The 15,351-nt window shown below is 33.6% G+C and overlaps 1 protein-coding gene across 5 annotated transcripts in view; it reads left to right on the top strand.

The window, feature by feature from the left end:
• DPP10 (dipeptidyl peptidase like 10) overlaps positions 1-13,319 on the top strand; it is a gene marked incomplete at both ends in the record, with an annotated part of 1,304,794 nt that extends 1,291,475 nt beyond the window's left edge. For all 5 annotated transcript variants that reach the window (XM_082841087.1, XM_082841086.1, XM_082841085.1 and 2 more), the window contains 5 exons: positions 6,892-6,991; positions 7,242-7,300; positions 7,415-7,487; positions 11,623-11,696; positions 13,185-13,319. In XM_082841087.1, the coding sequence (XP_082697213.1) occupies positions 6,892-6,991; positions 7,242-7,300; positions 7,415-7,487; positions 11,623-11,696; positions 13,185-13,319 (441 nt within the window). The remainder of the gene's footprint in view (positions 1-6,891; positions 6,992-7,241; positions 7,301-7,414; positions 7,488-11,622; positions 11,697-13,184) is intronic.
• Positions 13,320-15,351: the final 2,032 nt, after the last annotated feature.

The raw sequence follows: 15,351 nt of genomic DNA, 5'->3' as shown, positions 1-15,351 counted from the left end.
ATAGATTTAATTGATATTTATAGGACGTTCCATCTGAAAACAGCAGATTACACTTTCTTCTCAAGTGAACATTCTCCAAGATAGATCACATCTTGGGTCACAAATCAAGCCTCGGTAAATTTAAGAAAATTGAAATCATATCAAGCATCTTTTCTGAACACAATGCTATGAGTTTAGAAATCAATTACAGGAAAAAAAAGTAAAAAAACGCAAACAGTTAGAGGCTAAACAATACGTTACTAAATAACCAAGAGATCACTGAAGAAATCAAAGGAAATAAAAAATTACCTAGAGACAAATGACAACAAAAACACAGCAATCCAAAGCCTATGGGATACAGGAAAAGCAGTTCTAAGAGGGAAGTTTATAGCAATACAAACCTACCTCAAGAAACAAGAAAAATCTCAAATAAGCAATCTAACCTTACACCTAAAGGAACTAGAGAAAGAAGAACAAACAAAACCCAAAGTTAGTAGAAGGAAATAAATCATAAAGCTCAGAGCAGAAATAAATGAAATAGAAACAAAGAAAACAATAGCAACGATCAATAAAACTAAAAGCTGGTTCTTTGAGAAGATAAACAAAACTTATAAATCTTTAGCCAGACTCATCAAGAAAAAGAGGGAGAGGACTCAAATCAATAAAATTAGAAATGAAAAAGGAGAAGTTACAATGGACCCTGCAGAAATACAAAGCATCCTAAGAGACTACTACAAGCAACTCTATGCCAATAAAATGGACAACCTGGAAGAAATGGACAAATGCTTAGAAAGGTATAACCTTCCAAGACTGAACCAGGAAGAAATAGAGAACATGAACAGACCAATCACAAGTAATGAAATTGAAACTGTGATTAAAAATCTTTCAATAAACAAAAGTCCAGAACCAGATGGCTTCACAGTTGAATTCTATCAAACATTTAGAGAAGAGCTAACACCCATCCTTCTCAAACTCTTCCAAAAAATTGCAAAGGAAGGAACACTCCCAAACTCATTCTATGAGGCCACCATCACCCTGATACCAAAACCAGACAAAGATACTACAAAAAAAGAAAATTACCAGCCAATATCACTGATGAATATAGATGCAAAAATCCTGAACAAAATACTAGCAAGCAGAACCCAACAACACATTACAAGGATCAGGCACCATGATCAAGTGGGGTTTATTCCAGGAGTGCAAGGATTCTTCAATATACTCAAATCATCAGTGTGATATACCATATTAACAAATTGAAGAATAGAAATCATATGATCATCTCAATAAATGCAGAAAAAGCTTTTGACAAAATTCAACACCCATTTATGATAAAAACTCTCCAGAAAGTAGGCATAGAGGTAACCTAACTCAATATAATAAAGGCCATATATGACAAACCCACAGCAAACATCATTTTCAATGGTGAAAAGCTGAAAGCATTTCCTCTAAGATCAGGAACAAGACAAGGATGTCCACTGTCGCCACTATTATTCAACATAGTTTTGGAAGTCCTAGCCATGGCAATCAGAGAAGAAAAAGAAATAAAAGGAATACAAATTAGAAATGAAGAAGTAAAACTGTCACTGTTTGCAGATGACATGATACTATACATAGATTATCCTAAAGATGCCACCAGAAAACTACTAGAGCTAATCAATGAATTTGGTAAAGTTGCAGGATACAAAATTAATGCACAGAAATCTCTTGCATTACTATACACTGACAATGAAAGATCAGAAAGAGAAATTAATGCAACAATAAATTTTGTTATTCATAACATATTTACAGTATTTTTACTTTAAATTAATTCACTGTGTATTACAACTGATGTGGTTCAGAAAGAATCATACAAGTCAAAGGCTGTAGGAGAAACGTGTTTTTTTTCAGTTCTGTCAGTATATCTTTTTGACTGCAATCATGAACTCTTGAAAACTATCTCAAAAAGTCACTTAAGTATCTCAAAACCTGGGGCCCATGAAAACGTAAGTCCTTAGTAAAATGGTATTAGAGATTTCACCTCCTGTTTTTATAGTCTTTCTATCTATTGGATTCAGTTTCTTACACCACAGGTAAAAATTATTTTTTTAAAGAAACAAAATTATCTATATTTTAGGTCCATGGAATAAACTTTTAAAAATCTAGATAAATTTGTTAAAATTTTATAAGTAATGCTAAAATGCTTTGCAAATGGATATGACATAACAATTGTAATGAATGGAACAGTCTGATCACTGAGAAACAAATAAAATGACAACACAACTGAAACATAGCAGCCTATACCAACTATTGACTATTATTGACCTATATCAAATTAAAAATGTCCTCTCGTTGACAAGAGTCAGTATGATGAACCCCAGTTTTTGGTATCTTCCTGATAGATACGAGTTGCTTTGGAAGTTAAAATCACCATTCTATGTCTACTAGAATTTATATCTGATTTCTTATATCTGATTCCAATATCCTTGTGGAATATTATTTTTCCAAGAACTTGTTCATTATCTATTCTGGCATTCAGTGAATAAATATGAAATGATAAAGAGGAAGGAAAGCAATTAAAATTTATTTTAATTCCTGCCAGTGTTGATTTTCTTTTAAAAATAGAATTTATTAACTGAAATAAATCAGTTTAAAGCAGTATTTTGAATAAGATTTTTAAATGCTATAGAGAGAATTTTATTCAAAAATTTTTACTACCATTTAAAGAGTATTTACCTTCATTAATCCCAAATCCTGGATTTTTTTTTTCTAAACAGTAAAATACAATGTCTTATGCAACAGCGATTTACAACCCTGCTTTCAGTTAGAATCACATGGAGAGCTCCATGGCCCATTCTCCACATATTGATTCAATTGTTTTTGAGGGCATTCATACGTAATTTTTTAAGTTCCACTGGTCAAGGGAATGCTGGCTAAAGCTAGGAAGATATTATGTTGGGAATCTTTATTACATTATTACACAATAAGAACTTTCTATTCAAAATATGGACCAGCAGTATAAACGTCTCCTGGGAGTTGGTTAAAAATGCAAAATCTTGGGCCCTATCCCAGATCTACTGGATTAGAATAGGCATTTTTAACAAGATTCCCAAATAATTTAAAAGAACTTTCAGGTATTGTTCTGGAATCTGCCCCTCCTTTGGAAGACACCATTCTCCTTAGTTCCTGGAGATAATGACTCTGAGAATCATGTGAAACTAAGATAAAAAAAATTATACCAATTTATTAATTTATTTTATTTAAATATGATATACAGTTATTCTCAAGATAGTAATATCTAGCTATCTCTCAAAGTAGTTAAGTTATGTAAATAACAGAATTGTTATCAGTTGAAAGATTGTTTGGTTATTGTGGAATTAGAACCAGAAAAGTTATCAACTAAGATACATTTTTCACTATGAGAATACTGTTGCCACTTGGGAAATATTTGAAACCTCTTGGCTACAACACCATGGTCTCAATTCCATGACAGAGAACTAGAAAGGATATACCAGAAAAGCTCCTTGTAGGGACAGAATTTTCAAAGTCTCTCTACAGTTTTGCTCTATAATAGCTATTTATTTACTTGCTTTGCATGACTCATCCCACACCTTCATACTTCTGAAGGGGAGCAGAACATGCCATGCCAGAATATGCCTCTTTGGCATAAGGATTATTTTGAGCTGATTATTTTAAGAAACAGCATAAACAGGAGACACAGCATAAATGGGAGAAGCTTTAAAAACAGAGTAGAAGTTACACTTTTGCAAGGGGCATTTACATTTATAAAGAAAACCTCTATTTGTGTCTCCCTCTCTTTACCAGGAAGGGAAGAATGACTCTAAATCATAAGAAACTTTTATCACTGGAGAAGGCACTGACTTAAATCTACATAACAAACCTTACCCTTGTTTACAGTTCTTTTCCTGATAACTTCCCATCACTGACTTTCCCCCAACATTTTTCTTCTGTTTTTAGTTGAAGATGGTATTTAAGGTGGTGACTTGGGCCATCTAGGGAGTTACTTAGTTTCCCTGCTAATCTCCATGTATAGGTGAGGTATACAAGTAAATAAACTATCTGTTTTTCTCTTGTTAATCTGTCTTTTATTGGAAGACATCTCAGCCAAGAGCTCAGAAAGATAAAAGGAAATTATTTTTCCTCCCTTCCACTTCTTTCTTTAGATATGTTAAGACATTTAAGCCTATTACTTTTTTTTGTATTAATTTTGCTGACTTAAGGCTATTTTCATCCCTCTCAAAGAGACTAAGCAAAGGTACTCTGTGGGGGCTTACTTCTATAAGGGATAATTTTATTTCTCTCAGTTTCTAATTGTTGCAGAAGCTTTGCATAAATGTCTGGGTACTAGCTAGATATTGTACACAATTGACATATATAGGGGAGGAAAAATAATTTCCCTCTGCCCTTCTCAGTTCTTGCCTGAGATTCTCTTACAATAAGAGACAGATTAACAAGAGAAAAATGAACAGAAGTTTGTTGACATGTACACCTCATGTATACATGGGAGATACTCTGGGGAAAATGAGTAACTCTGTGAGGTGGCTTAGAAATGAGGCTTAAATACCATCTCAATAGTGATGCTGAAAACTCGGCCTCTGTGCCCCCATGCTGAATCCAATCTCAGAGGCAGAGTTTTGGGTGAAGTAGAAAAGAATATCTTCATTGCTTTGTCAGGCAAAGGGGGATGCAGCAGACCATTGCCCCTCAAAACTGTGTGTCTAAACCTGGAAGGATTTCATGAGGAGTTTTATAGCAATGGTTCAAGGGCAGGGTTGCTGATAAGGATTAGAGTGTGTGCAGGGACTGCATTCCTTTAATCTGGTCTCAGGTGGTCTGTTGAGTTTCTGTGGTTACTTTAATCTGGCCTTAGGTGGTCTTTTGAAGAACTTCTCTGGTTCCTTTAATCTGGAATGAAGAATGCTGACATCTTCCATTTGTTGGGGATTTTAGTACTGTAAAGAGCTCAAAGATATTGTTATGTGTATCCTTTGAGGCAGAACCAGGACCCTGCCCCAAGGCTGCACTACTGTTTCTTGCTTGCTTCTCCCTTGTCTCTGTATCCCCTCCCTTCCCTGATTAGCCTGCCCTTTGGGACTCAGGGAAGTTCATAGAGGTGGAGTCAGTTTCCCACAAACAAGAAATAGGGAGCAGAAAAGCTTCTGTGCCCAGGAGCCCCACAGAGTTCTGCACGCTTTCAACAGGGAAAGGGAAGAGGGGATATAGGCATTTTAAGAGAGAATAAATTATTGTTAGGAAAGACAAATGGGGCTTTAGAAGAATAGATGGGAGGTATAGTTTGTGATATAGTCTCTCTGGCTGTGGTGTCAACTTCTAGTCTCCTTTCCTGTGGCAAGAGGCAGTCTTCCCTGGTTGATGAAACTTCCAGGGAGGGGATCTAGAACAATTGATTTCTTTTTGGAGGATCTGCCTTTAGGAAGATAAGGGGAGTTCAGAGAAAGCTTCTCTCAGCATTTGCTGTTTTTTCCAGTGCCTATATCTCAAAATAATCAATATACCAAGTGGCATACTTTGGGGTGGTATATTCTACTACCCTTCACATATGTTCTGTCAACCACTTAAGTAATGTCTGATTTCATTTTGGACTTTCTAGTACCATTTTTTTTTTTTTTTTTTTTTTTTTGCGGTACACGGACCTCTCACTGTTGTGGCCTCTCCCATTGTGGGGCACAGGCTCCGGACACACAGACTCAGCGGCCATGGCTCATGGGCCCAGCCGCTCCATGGCATGTGGGATCTTCCCAGACCGGGGCACGAACCGATGTCGCCTGCATCAGCAGGCGGACTCTCAACCACTGCACCACCAGGGAAGCCCTCTAGTACCAATTTTTAAACAATGCTCCAAATAAGCATAAATGAAATTCTTTACTACTCATCTCAAGAGTTTAGAGAAAATAACAGGTTCCTAGAGCACTGGACAACACTAGAATCATCTGGAAATCTTTCAAAAGTAGAACCAATTGCATCAGAATTTCTGTGCTAAGACCTGGGTATTAATATTTTTTTAATACCTACCAAGATACTCCATTGTCTGGCAAAATGAAAAACAATTCAAAGAACACAACAAGAATTAATATCTAAAATGAACAGACAACTCAGTAGGTCATTCCCTTAGCCTAGCATTACTGTAGTTATTAAAATCTCCTTTGGAAATTTTCTAGTCAGATCGTGGTCTACGAAAGAAAACTGGACACCTTGATTGATTGATTGATTTAACATCTTTATTGGGGTATAATTGCTTTTGATTTATTTTTTTAAGAAGTTATAATTAAGTTTGTTCAAAAGCATTTCAAGAGGATATTTAGAAACTAAATTTAAAAATAATCCAGCTCATCTAGCTAGCAAAAGTATTTATCTTATACCGTTTCTTTCAAGTTTTTAGTTGTGTGGAATTGAAAGCAGAATCTATACTTGTGAAGAAATATTTTAAATATTTAATTCCTCTTTCTTAATTCTTAATAATCATCATTATTATTAAATGTTTTATTAAATGAATATACTGTTTTATTAAATATATAGTACCTAAAATGATATGATTTAATCAGTTCTGTATTTTCCTAATTTCAAATTGTTTGGAGCTATTCCCAGATATCAAATCAAAGAGCCAATATTTGACACTTGATGATATATAATTAATTTTATATTTTACCTAAAGTTATTAAAATAGCTTATTATATAAAAATTTAAATAACTCTTTTCAAAATTTTCATCTGTACATAGTGATGTTAGTATATTCTTTGCTCCAGTCTGGGACATTATGAGACATTCTGATATGTATATTACCAAACAGTGACCAAAAGCTTAAAAAAAATCTCTAGGAATATATATATATATATATATATATATATATATATATATATAAAAATATATATATGAAAACTTTTTTTTTTTTGTCAGGGGTATGGTGGCTATATTGCATCAATGATATTAAAATCAGATGAAAACCTTTTTAAATGTGGATCAGTGATTGCACCCATTATAGACTTGAAGTTGTATGGTGAGTACTTCCTACAGACTGACCTAATATAATGTACTGATTCATAGACAAGAAAGTCCCCATGTAGAGAAGCTCATTTGAGTTCATTTATCATGTGTTATCAGAGATGTTTTCAGCTCTTTATCACCTCTCTGATTCAATCAATTTTAGTGGAGCATGACAATTAAATGTGAAATGTAGAAACTAAATGAAATATGCTAGTCAAATGATTTTTAGTTTACCCTCAAATTTCTGTTTTCTTGGGTCACAGCCTCAGCTTTCTCTGAAAGATATCTTGGTATGCCATCTAAAGAAGAAAGCACATACCAGGTAACTAATTTAAAACCAATGAAGAAAGGAGAGTATTTTTGTTCTAAAAACCCAGTCAAAATGCAAATATAGATAAATCTTTATATACAGATTTTTGTGTTTTTGTTTTTATAGGCTTCCAGTGTGCTACATAATATTCATGGCTTAAAAGAAGAAAATATATTAATAATTCATGGGACTGCTGACAGTAAGTATTATACTTGCTGCTACTGATTGATGTGGTCTGACCTTGAACAAAGGGGTACATCCAAGGACTTGCTTACAGGAGGCCCTGTAACCCTTCTGGGGAGGAGAGCAGAGGAGTTGGGCACAAAGAATCTGATACCTGCACTGCCCAGTAAACCTCTCTGGGATGATGGAAATGTCATCTCTGTGCTGTTGAGCACAGTAGCCACTGGCCACATGTGGCTCTCAAGCACTTGACATGTTCAGTAATGACTGAGGAACTGAATTTTTAAATTTTAGTTAATTGTAATTAATTTAAATGTAAATAACCACATGTGATTAGTCACTACTAGGACAGTGTTCTTCAGCGTACCTCAAATGGAAACTAACCTGGAAAACAGCAGCATAGCAAACAGGTGCCAGCACTGAGATGATATTCTGATGAGTTTTACCACTTGAAACAAAAACCCAAAAAGGCACTTTCATATCACCTCTCATTTTTTATTATTTTAAACATTGGAGATGAATGTGATTGGTAATGCTAGTAATAAATAATATTTTATATTCACATGAAGTGTTTGGTACTCAAAGAATTTTTTTTATGATTTTATGTGAAATCTTACAACAGAGGGCTATTTATAGCCCCACTCACAGATGAGAAAAATCAATTTCAAGGAGGAAACTGATTTATCCAAGACCACCTGGCAAGTGAGCAAAGAGAAGCAAAGCCTTGAAGCAATATTTCCTAAATCTTAAACTTGTTTTTGTCAGTCCGCTCTGCCCTGCCTCAGTATTTTTATCCCATTTTACATAGAATACCACTAAAAAGGCCTTATATCAAAGATAATACCAGCTGTCACTCAAACTTAACTTAGAGGCATGTCAGGTCCCAGTTAAATTATAGCTTAGATCAATATTGATATATACCATACATATAGTATATATTTGAATAAATAGTATATATTTGAATAAATAAATATTAGTATATAGTATATATTTGATATGTATGGTATATATATTGATATATACCATACATATATATACATATAGTATATATTTGAATAAATAGTATATATTTGAATAAATAGTATATATTTGAATAAATAGTATATATTTGAATAGTATATATTTGAATAAATAAATATAAATAAATAAATATATATATATACTTAGTGAATAAATAAATAAATAAATATAATATAATATAATTTATATAATATAAATATAATATATATAAATATAAATAAATATATACTTAGTGAATATTTGAATAAATAGTATATATTTGAATAAATAAATATATACAGTATATATTTGAATAGTATATATTTGAATAAATAAATAAATAAATATATACTTAGTATGTATTTGAATAAATAGTGTATATTTGAATAAACAAATAGGTAAATGAGGGAGAAGAGACAAATCTCCCTTAGGTAGATTTCCAAACCATTTATGTAGATGCCCCAACTCAAGGAGGCAAAGCTTAATTCCCTCCCTTCCCCCTTCACAGTGTGTTGCACTTAGTGATTTGTTTCAAAAGAGTACAGTATGGAATGGGGGGGGAAGAGTAACTTCCATGGCAGAGAAACTTGACAAACTTCACCTCAGCCAGGTGATCAAGGTCAGCATTAACAGTGACAAGTCATGTAGATAGTATGTAACCTTGATGTGGCTTCAATGAGAACGGCATTCTATCTCTATATGGTCTTGTCCCAAATACTCATAACCCCAGACAAACCCAAATGAGGAACATCTTACCAAATTCCTGACCAGTACTCCTCAGAACTGCCAAAGTCATCAAAAGCAAAGAAAGTTTGAGAAATCATCATAGACCAGAAGGGGTTAAGGAAACACTACATCTAAATGTTTCTAAATGTACCATAATAAGGTAAAATGTTAACAGGTAGGGAAAACTGGGTAAGGGATATACAGGGACTCTCTGTACTATCTTTGCAACTTTTCTGAAAATCTAAAACTATTATGATTTTTTTAAAAAAGACTTAGATGATACCATACCTGTTGTAGATGAAACATGATGTAAGAGAACATAAACATTTTGAAGGACATTAGAATTTTGTTCTAAGGTATTAAGAACTTACATATACATAGTTAGTAATAACAAATAGTGATTATTAAGTAATGACTGTATGTTAGGAAATGTGCTAAAAGCTTTTAATATCATAGTATCTGTTTTTCACGAAAATACTGTGCAGTAGGTATTACTTCTCTTGTTATTTGACAAATTGGGAAAATAAATATTATGGAATTTATATAACTTGCCGAAAATCACACAGCTATTGATTCGTTAGAAAGGTGATTTGAAATAGGCATTGAGGCTCTTATTCACTTGGTTCTAAAGCTTCAATTGTGGGAATAACTTATATTCAAGATTAAATTATTTTACATCTAGCCATCACACTTTAATATATTAACTTTATTCAGTTGTTTCTGTTAATATGTTTTAATTATTAAGGTAAATTTTGTTGTTCCCTGACTCATCCAGTCATGGGCCTGGGACTTCACCTACCTGATAAAATGTAAGCAGACCTTCAGCACTCGTCACTTCAAAGAAAATACACCTGTGTGTTTGCACACACACATACACACACACACACAAATGTACTCACGCATACCACACACACAAATGTACTCACATACACCACACACACATTCCACGTGGGACTGGTAGGTTATAGGTACTCAGTCAATAATACTATAATACCACCATTATTATTATCTTCCAAAATTATCAGCAAATCGGATAACTCAACCAATTAGACTTTTAATGCCCCCATTTAGTTTTAGGAAGGGGACAAATGGCAAATGTCAACAGGCTTTGCACTAGAAACTAAACAGAAAAAAAAAAACTGGAAAATCCATTTATGCATTTATCTTTTCAGCTATATCCATGCAGCTGAATGATGGAGTCCTTTTCAATTTGTTTTCTGCAATAAACAAATGAGGTATATAAAGGATCATTTTATCTCAGTCATTGCCCTATTTATTAACATTTCTAGTAGCTTACATTTACAGAGCAATTTGCACAGTTACTTAGAAATGGCATGGTAATTTTCCCATTAAGTACAATAAGAGAATGTTAGAAAAGATTACAGGTAGACTTTTAAAAGATATAGACAATTATGTGGAGTCTTTTATTGTCTGCTCTGTAGCAGGATTAATCAGTACCACAGCATTAGAACAATGAAGAAGCTTAAACTATTGGTAAGGCTGCCCTAGTTTTACAAAGACAGTCAAAAAATGTGAGCTTAAAAGTTATTTACAGAAATTTGAAGATACACAGTGTAGGAGTGTATTGCCAAGGCAGCGTATGAGCTAAGTGCTACGCAAAAAAAATTGTAAGTGATTTGTCCAAGTCTTCATAGCTAGTTAGGGACAATGCTGCTACCCACACCCAGGCTGCTGTGCTGCTTATTTCAGAGTTTTGGAACTGAGGTTCAGGGAGAAGGAAGCTAGAAGGAAAGAGGAAAAACCAGTATGGTCCACATTAAATATTTAGCCCTTGAGTAATGATATGTGTATGCTATTTTCTCAACATGAGGTATTCTTTTCTAATTTAATATAAGGCAGAATGCCAGTGTCTGAGAGTGGCCCTAGTAATCCTCAGAAAGGAATAGAAGGCTGGTTTGCTATTACTATCCAGACAGGCGTTCACTGTGTTAAAATTGTTATAATGGTATAAAATACGTGAATAATTACAAATAATAAATGATATGCAATATAATAAATCTAATCACCATTCTGTAAAGTAGAGGCTTAGTAGTAACTGCTGTTTTAATTTATTTTTTTACAATGTGAAGCTCAAAGTTTTATTGCCATTGTATCTACTGGCTTTCCAGGTAAAGCTAGGTATCAGTCTTTTAAATGTGCAGTGGATGTAAAGTAAAAATCCATAAATGGATTTTCCAGTTATTATTTTTTTTTCTGTTTAGTTTCTAGTGCAAAGCCTGTTGACATTTGCCACTTGTCCCCTTCCCAAAACTAAACGGGAGCATTAAAAGTCTAATTGGTTGAGTTATCTGATTTGCTGATAATTTTGGAAGATAAATACATAATCTCTTTGAAAAAATGATATAAAAATGTTCTGATCCTGAAAAATGTATTTCCTTCAAATATCATAATTTAATTTCTTGCAGCAAAAGTTCATTTCCAGCATTCAGCAGAATTAATCAAACACCTAATAAAAGCTGGAGTGAATTATACTATGCAGGTAAGCTACTTTTTCAGAAAAATATGTTTTTCTACCTTGGTTTTTTAGTTGTAAAATGCAGAACACAGCTTCTATATGACTCCATCTCCCACCCTTTCATTTTTACTGTTTTTTTCAGCTACCAAATTGTGTTCTTATTTCCTAATTACAGTGAGAATGTGGATCACCTTATGTTTTATATGTGAATTGCATAAACTCTTTCAAAAATGTTTTTTTCTTCTCTAACTTTTTTATTCATATCACTGATAATGAATTATTTTAATAATAATTTTTATTTCCCTTCTAGTTCCTTTGTCTTTTTGTCCGTTTCCATCACTCATCATAAAAAGTGGGGGAAAATAGTTTTAAGTAAATAACATGAGAGAAAAAGGAGAGGGCAAAACATCCTTACGTCATTTACATCTCTGCATTCAACCATATTTAGTAAATATTTATCAAGGATTTACTTTACAGGGGTCTCTATGCTAAATGGGTCAACAGGACATACTTTACACATCAAGGAACTTTCAATCTGAAGCAGGAGTCATGGAAGGGAAAAAAATTGTTTTAATTCCTCAGCATTTGGAAGAACTAAAAGTCGTTCACTTAAAACACAGGAACCAGGGTTAGAATGATGAAAGATGAAGATGTAGAGATAAACAGATGGAGAGTCATGGCACTGACAGTGTAAAGGATTGTGAGGCTTTACTCAGAGGGAAATGAGGCACCATCTAAAAACTTTACACTCAGGAATTGACATGACAGTATTTTCATTTATATTTTAGAAAACTCACTAATGTCGTTTATATTGGAAGGACATTGTCAAAGTAAAAATTGCATTACACAAGATAAAACAGACAAGGAAAACTTTATCCAAGACTACTGCAATAGGGGAGAAAGAGTAAACTCAACTTTGTTAAAACAAGGGGCTGGAGCATTTTTAAGAGCCCCAGTGGAGGGACTCATTGCCTTCTGTGTTTGGTAATCAGCCTTAAGAAACATTTCTTTTATCTTTATGACAGGAAGTAGTTTTACAACTTGGAGACTGGGAGATAGGGGGGTGCTGTCTCTCTTTCAATGTTTACATTTCAAAGAGATGGTTTCCAAGTCCTTGAGAAAGAAATTTCCTGGGTTGTAAAACTGGCAAGAGTCTGAAAGAAGATTTACATACATTTCAATGGGGCAGAGAAAGAACTTGCAAAACTATCTAAAATTTAGTTAAGGTGATGTCAATGCCACCTTGTTCAACGTGAACGTAGAAAGCTCTAACTTTTTGGCCAACAAATCCCAATATAAATGCATAAAATTGTATTTTGTCTCAAATGTTGATTTTGATATGATTATAATAAAAAAGGAAAGTTTAGCATGAACAACTCAGAGTTGAATTACATGAGATTTTGGTCAGATATTATTTTCCCAAGTTCCGTTGCCATGGGGCTAAAGTAATGAGTTCTGAGGAAGAAGACTTGCTTTGATAACTTTAAATCTCCTTTCCCTTCAATATCTTAGGTCTACCCAGATGAAGGCCATGACGTATCTGAGAAGAGCAAATATCATCTCTACAGCACAATCCTCAGATTCTTCAGTGATTGTTTAAAGGAAGAAATACCCATATTACCACAGGAACCAGAAGAAGATGAATAAGGGACCCTATTTATATAGAACTGAAGGGGATATTGAGGCTCAATGAAACCTAACCAAGAGACTGTAATATTGTAGATGCTCCAGAATTTCAAGGGCAGCTTAAGGAGATGATGCTGGAACAGCACACTCAGAGACAATGAACTAGAATTTGAATACAGAAGTCCATGTCTACTGTGTTACCAAGGGTGCAGAACCTGTTCTTTGTGTAAGAAAGGTCAAAGGGTTGGTTTCCTGGGAGAAATTAGTTTTGCATTAAAGTAGGAGTAGTGCATGTTTTCTTCTGTTATCCCCCTATTGGTTCTGTAATTAGTTGCTCTCATTTTAATTTCAGTGGCCACCGTCATCTTTGCATCTAATGCACAACTTATCAGTACTACAGTCCCTGATCTCTGATGTCTGAGCTGCAATCTAACACTTTACTGTACCTTTAAAATAAGTGCAATTCCTTCATTGTCTATTATTATGCTTAAGATTCAGTTAATAAAAACCAGAGTATTTTATGTAATTTCTGTTTATAAAAAGACATTTTTAAATGGGTCACAGGTCATGTAGAAATATGGGTTTCAGCACCTTCCAAAGTTCAACCAGTTATCAGTAGATACGATATCTTTAAATCAACACATGAGGTATGTCTCACAATATGTATACACACGTGTGCATATGAAGTCAATAAATCTATCTTTACATGTATTCATGCTACAAAGGATAAACTTTTGATGAATTAGAAGAAACACTCTTTTACAGTCTGTAATGGATGCTTTGTTTAATGAGCCAAATATGATGAAACTTTTTTTTCCAATTCAAATTCTAGCTATTGTTTTCCTATAACTGTTTGGGTTGTGTTTGGTATTGTTTTTAGTGGTTAATAGTTTTCTAGTTGCAATTTAATTTTTTGAATATGATACCTTGTCACATGTAAATTAGGTACTTAAATATTAAATTATAGTTTCTGATAAAGAAATTTTGTTAACACTGCAATGCCACTGAGTGCTATTTTGCTCTTTTGGTGGAGAAAGCTTTTTTAAAACACTGAGTCCTTTTACTTCTCTCAATGAAGAATCAATTCTCATTTTCATGGTAAAAGCAAAGAGCTGGATTATTTCATTTGCTAGTTCCTATTTAGTATTCCGTGCCTGTCCAGTTCATCTGTTACTATTTAATTTAAATCCTTCTGGTGAGATTTAGAAATGAAATACTTTTTATTCATTGGCCAAAAAGTTCATGAACAGCAGTGTGTACTCTTTAAGGCACAAAATGCCTTAATTTCTGTGCTGTGTTGACTTGCAGTAGTGAGTAACTGAGAATGTAAAATAAACTTGACTGTATGAAGTCAATTTAGGTCATGAGAATATTAACTTTGGTGACTAAAGTCAAAGAGTATCTTCTCACTTCACTTGAGGTATCTTCCAGAAGAGATGTCCAAAAGTCAAGCTCAGAAGTTCAGTTAAAGCTAGGCAGTGGACTGTGTTTTTGTGGTTTTAAAAATTCCTTAGGACAGGCTGGATTATCATGACATTGGAACACCAGGAGGAAACTTTAAAATGTCATGGAATTGCTCAGTAACCCTCTTGTTTTCTGAAAGCATCAACCCCAAATCAGGGTTTTTGGAAACACATAAATCGTTTTTTGGGTATTCTGCTTTCCTTCCGGGTTCTTTGGAATTGCATCTTCACTGCTCTGTTGGATTCAATTTAAAATGGGAAAAGCTCTTTTCTGAAAGACCCATTTCAAGTCTTTTTCAAGAATAGTAAACACGTTTTTTTAAAAAAATAAGTGTCATGTTTAAAAGGAAAGTTTTGCCTATTTTATTAAGATAGAAATTTCTTTTTAGGCTGAAGTCCAATTGAAGCTTTTTAATCAATATTTTAAATTTCAACAACTAGAGTTTTTTATGATGCAAATAATTATTATGTTGACTGAAAGATGTGGTTTTATTGATTGTCTATTTGAGTAACATTTAAAAAGTATTTACCTTTTACTGTTCATCATTTCTCTTACTTTATTATTATTATCAATGTTTATTTTTCAGTTA

Source organism: Leucopleurus acutus (assembly GCF_964270905.1).
Source record: "Leucopleurus acutus genome assembly, chromosome: 6".
Lineage (NCBI taxonomy): Eukaryota > Metazoa > Chordata > Mammalia > Artiodactyla > Delphinidae > Leucopleurus > Leucopleurus acutus.
This window is presented reverse-complemented; position numbering and strand designations above follow the sequence as displayed.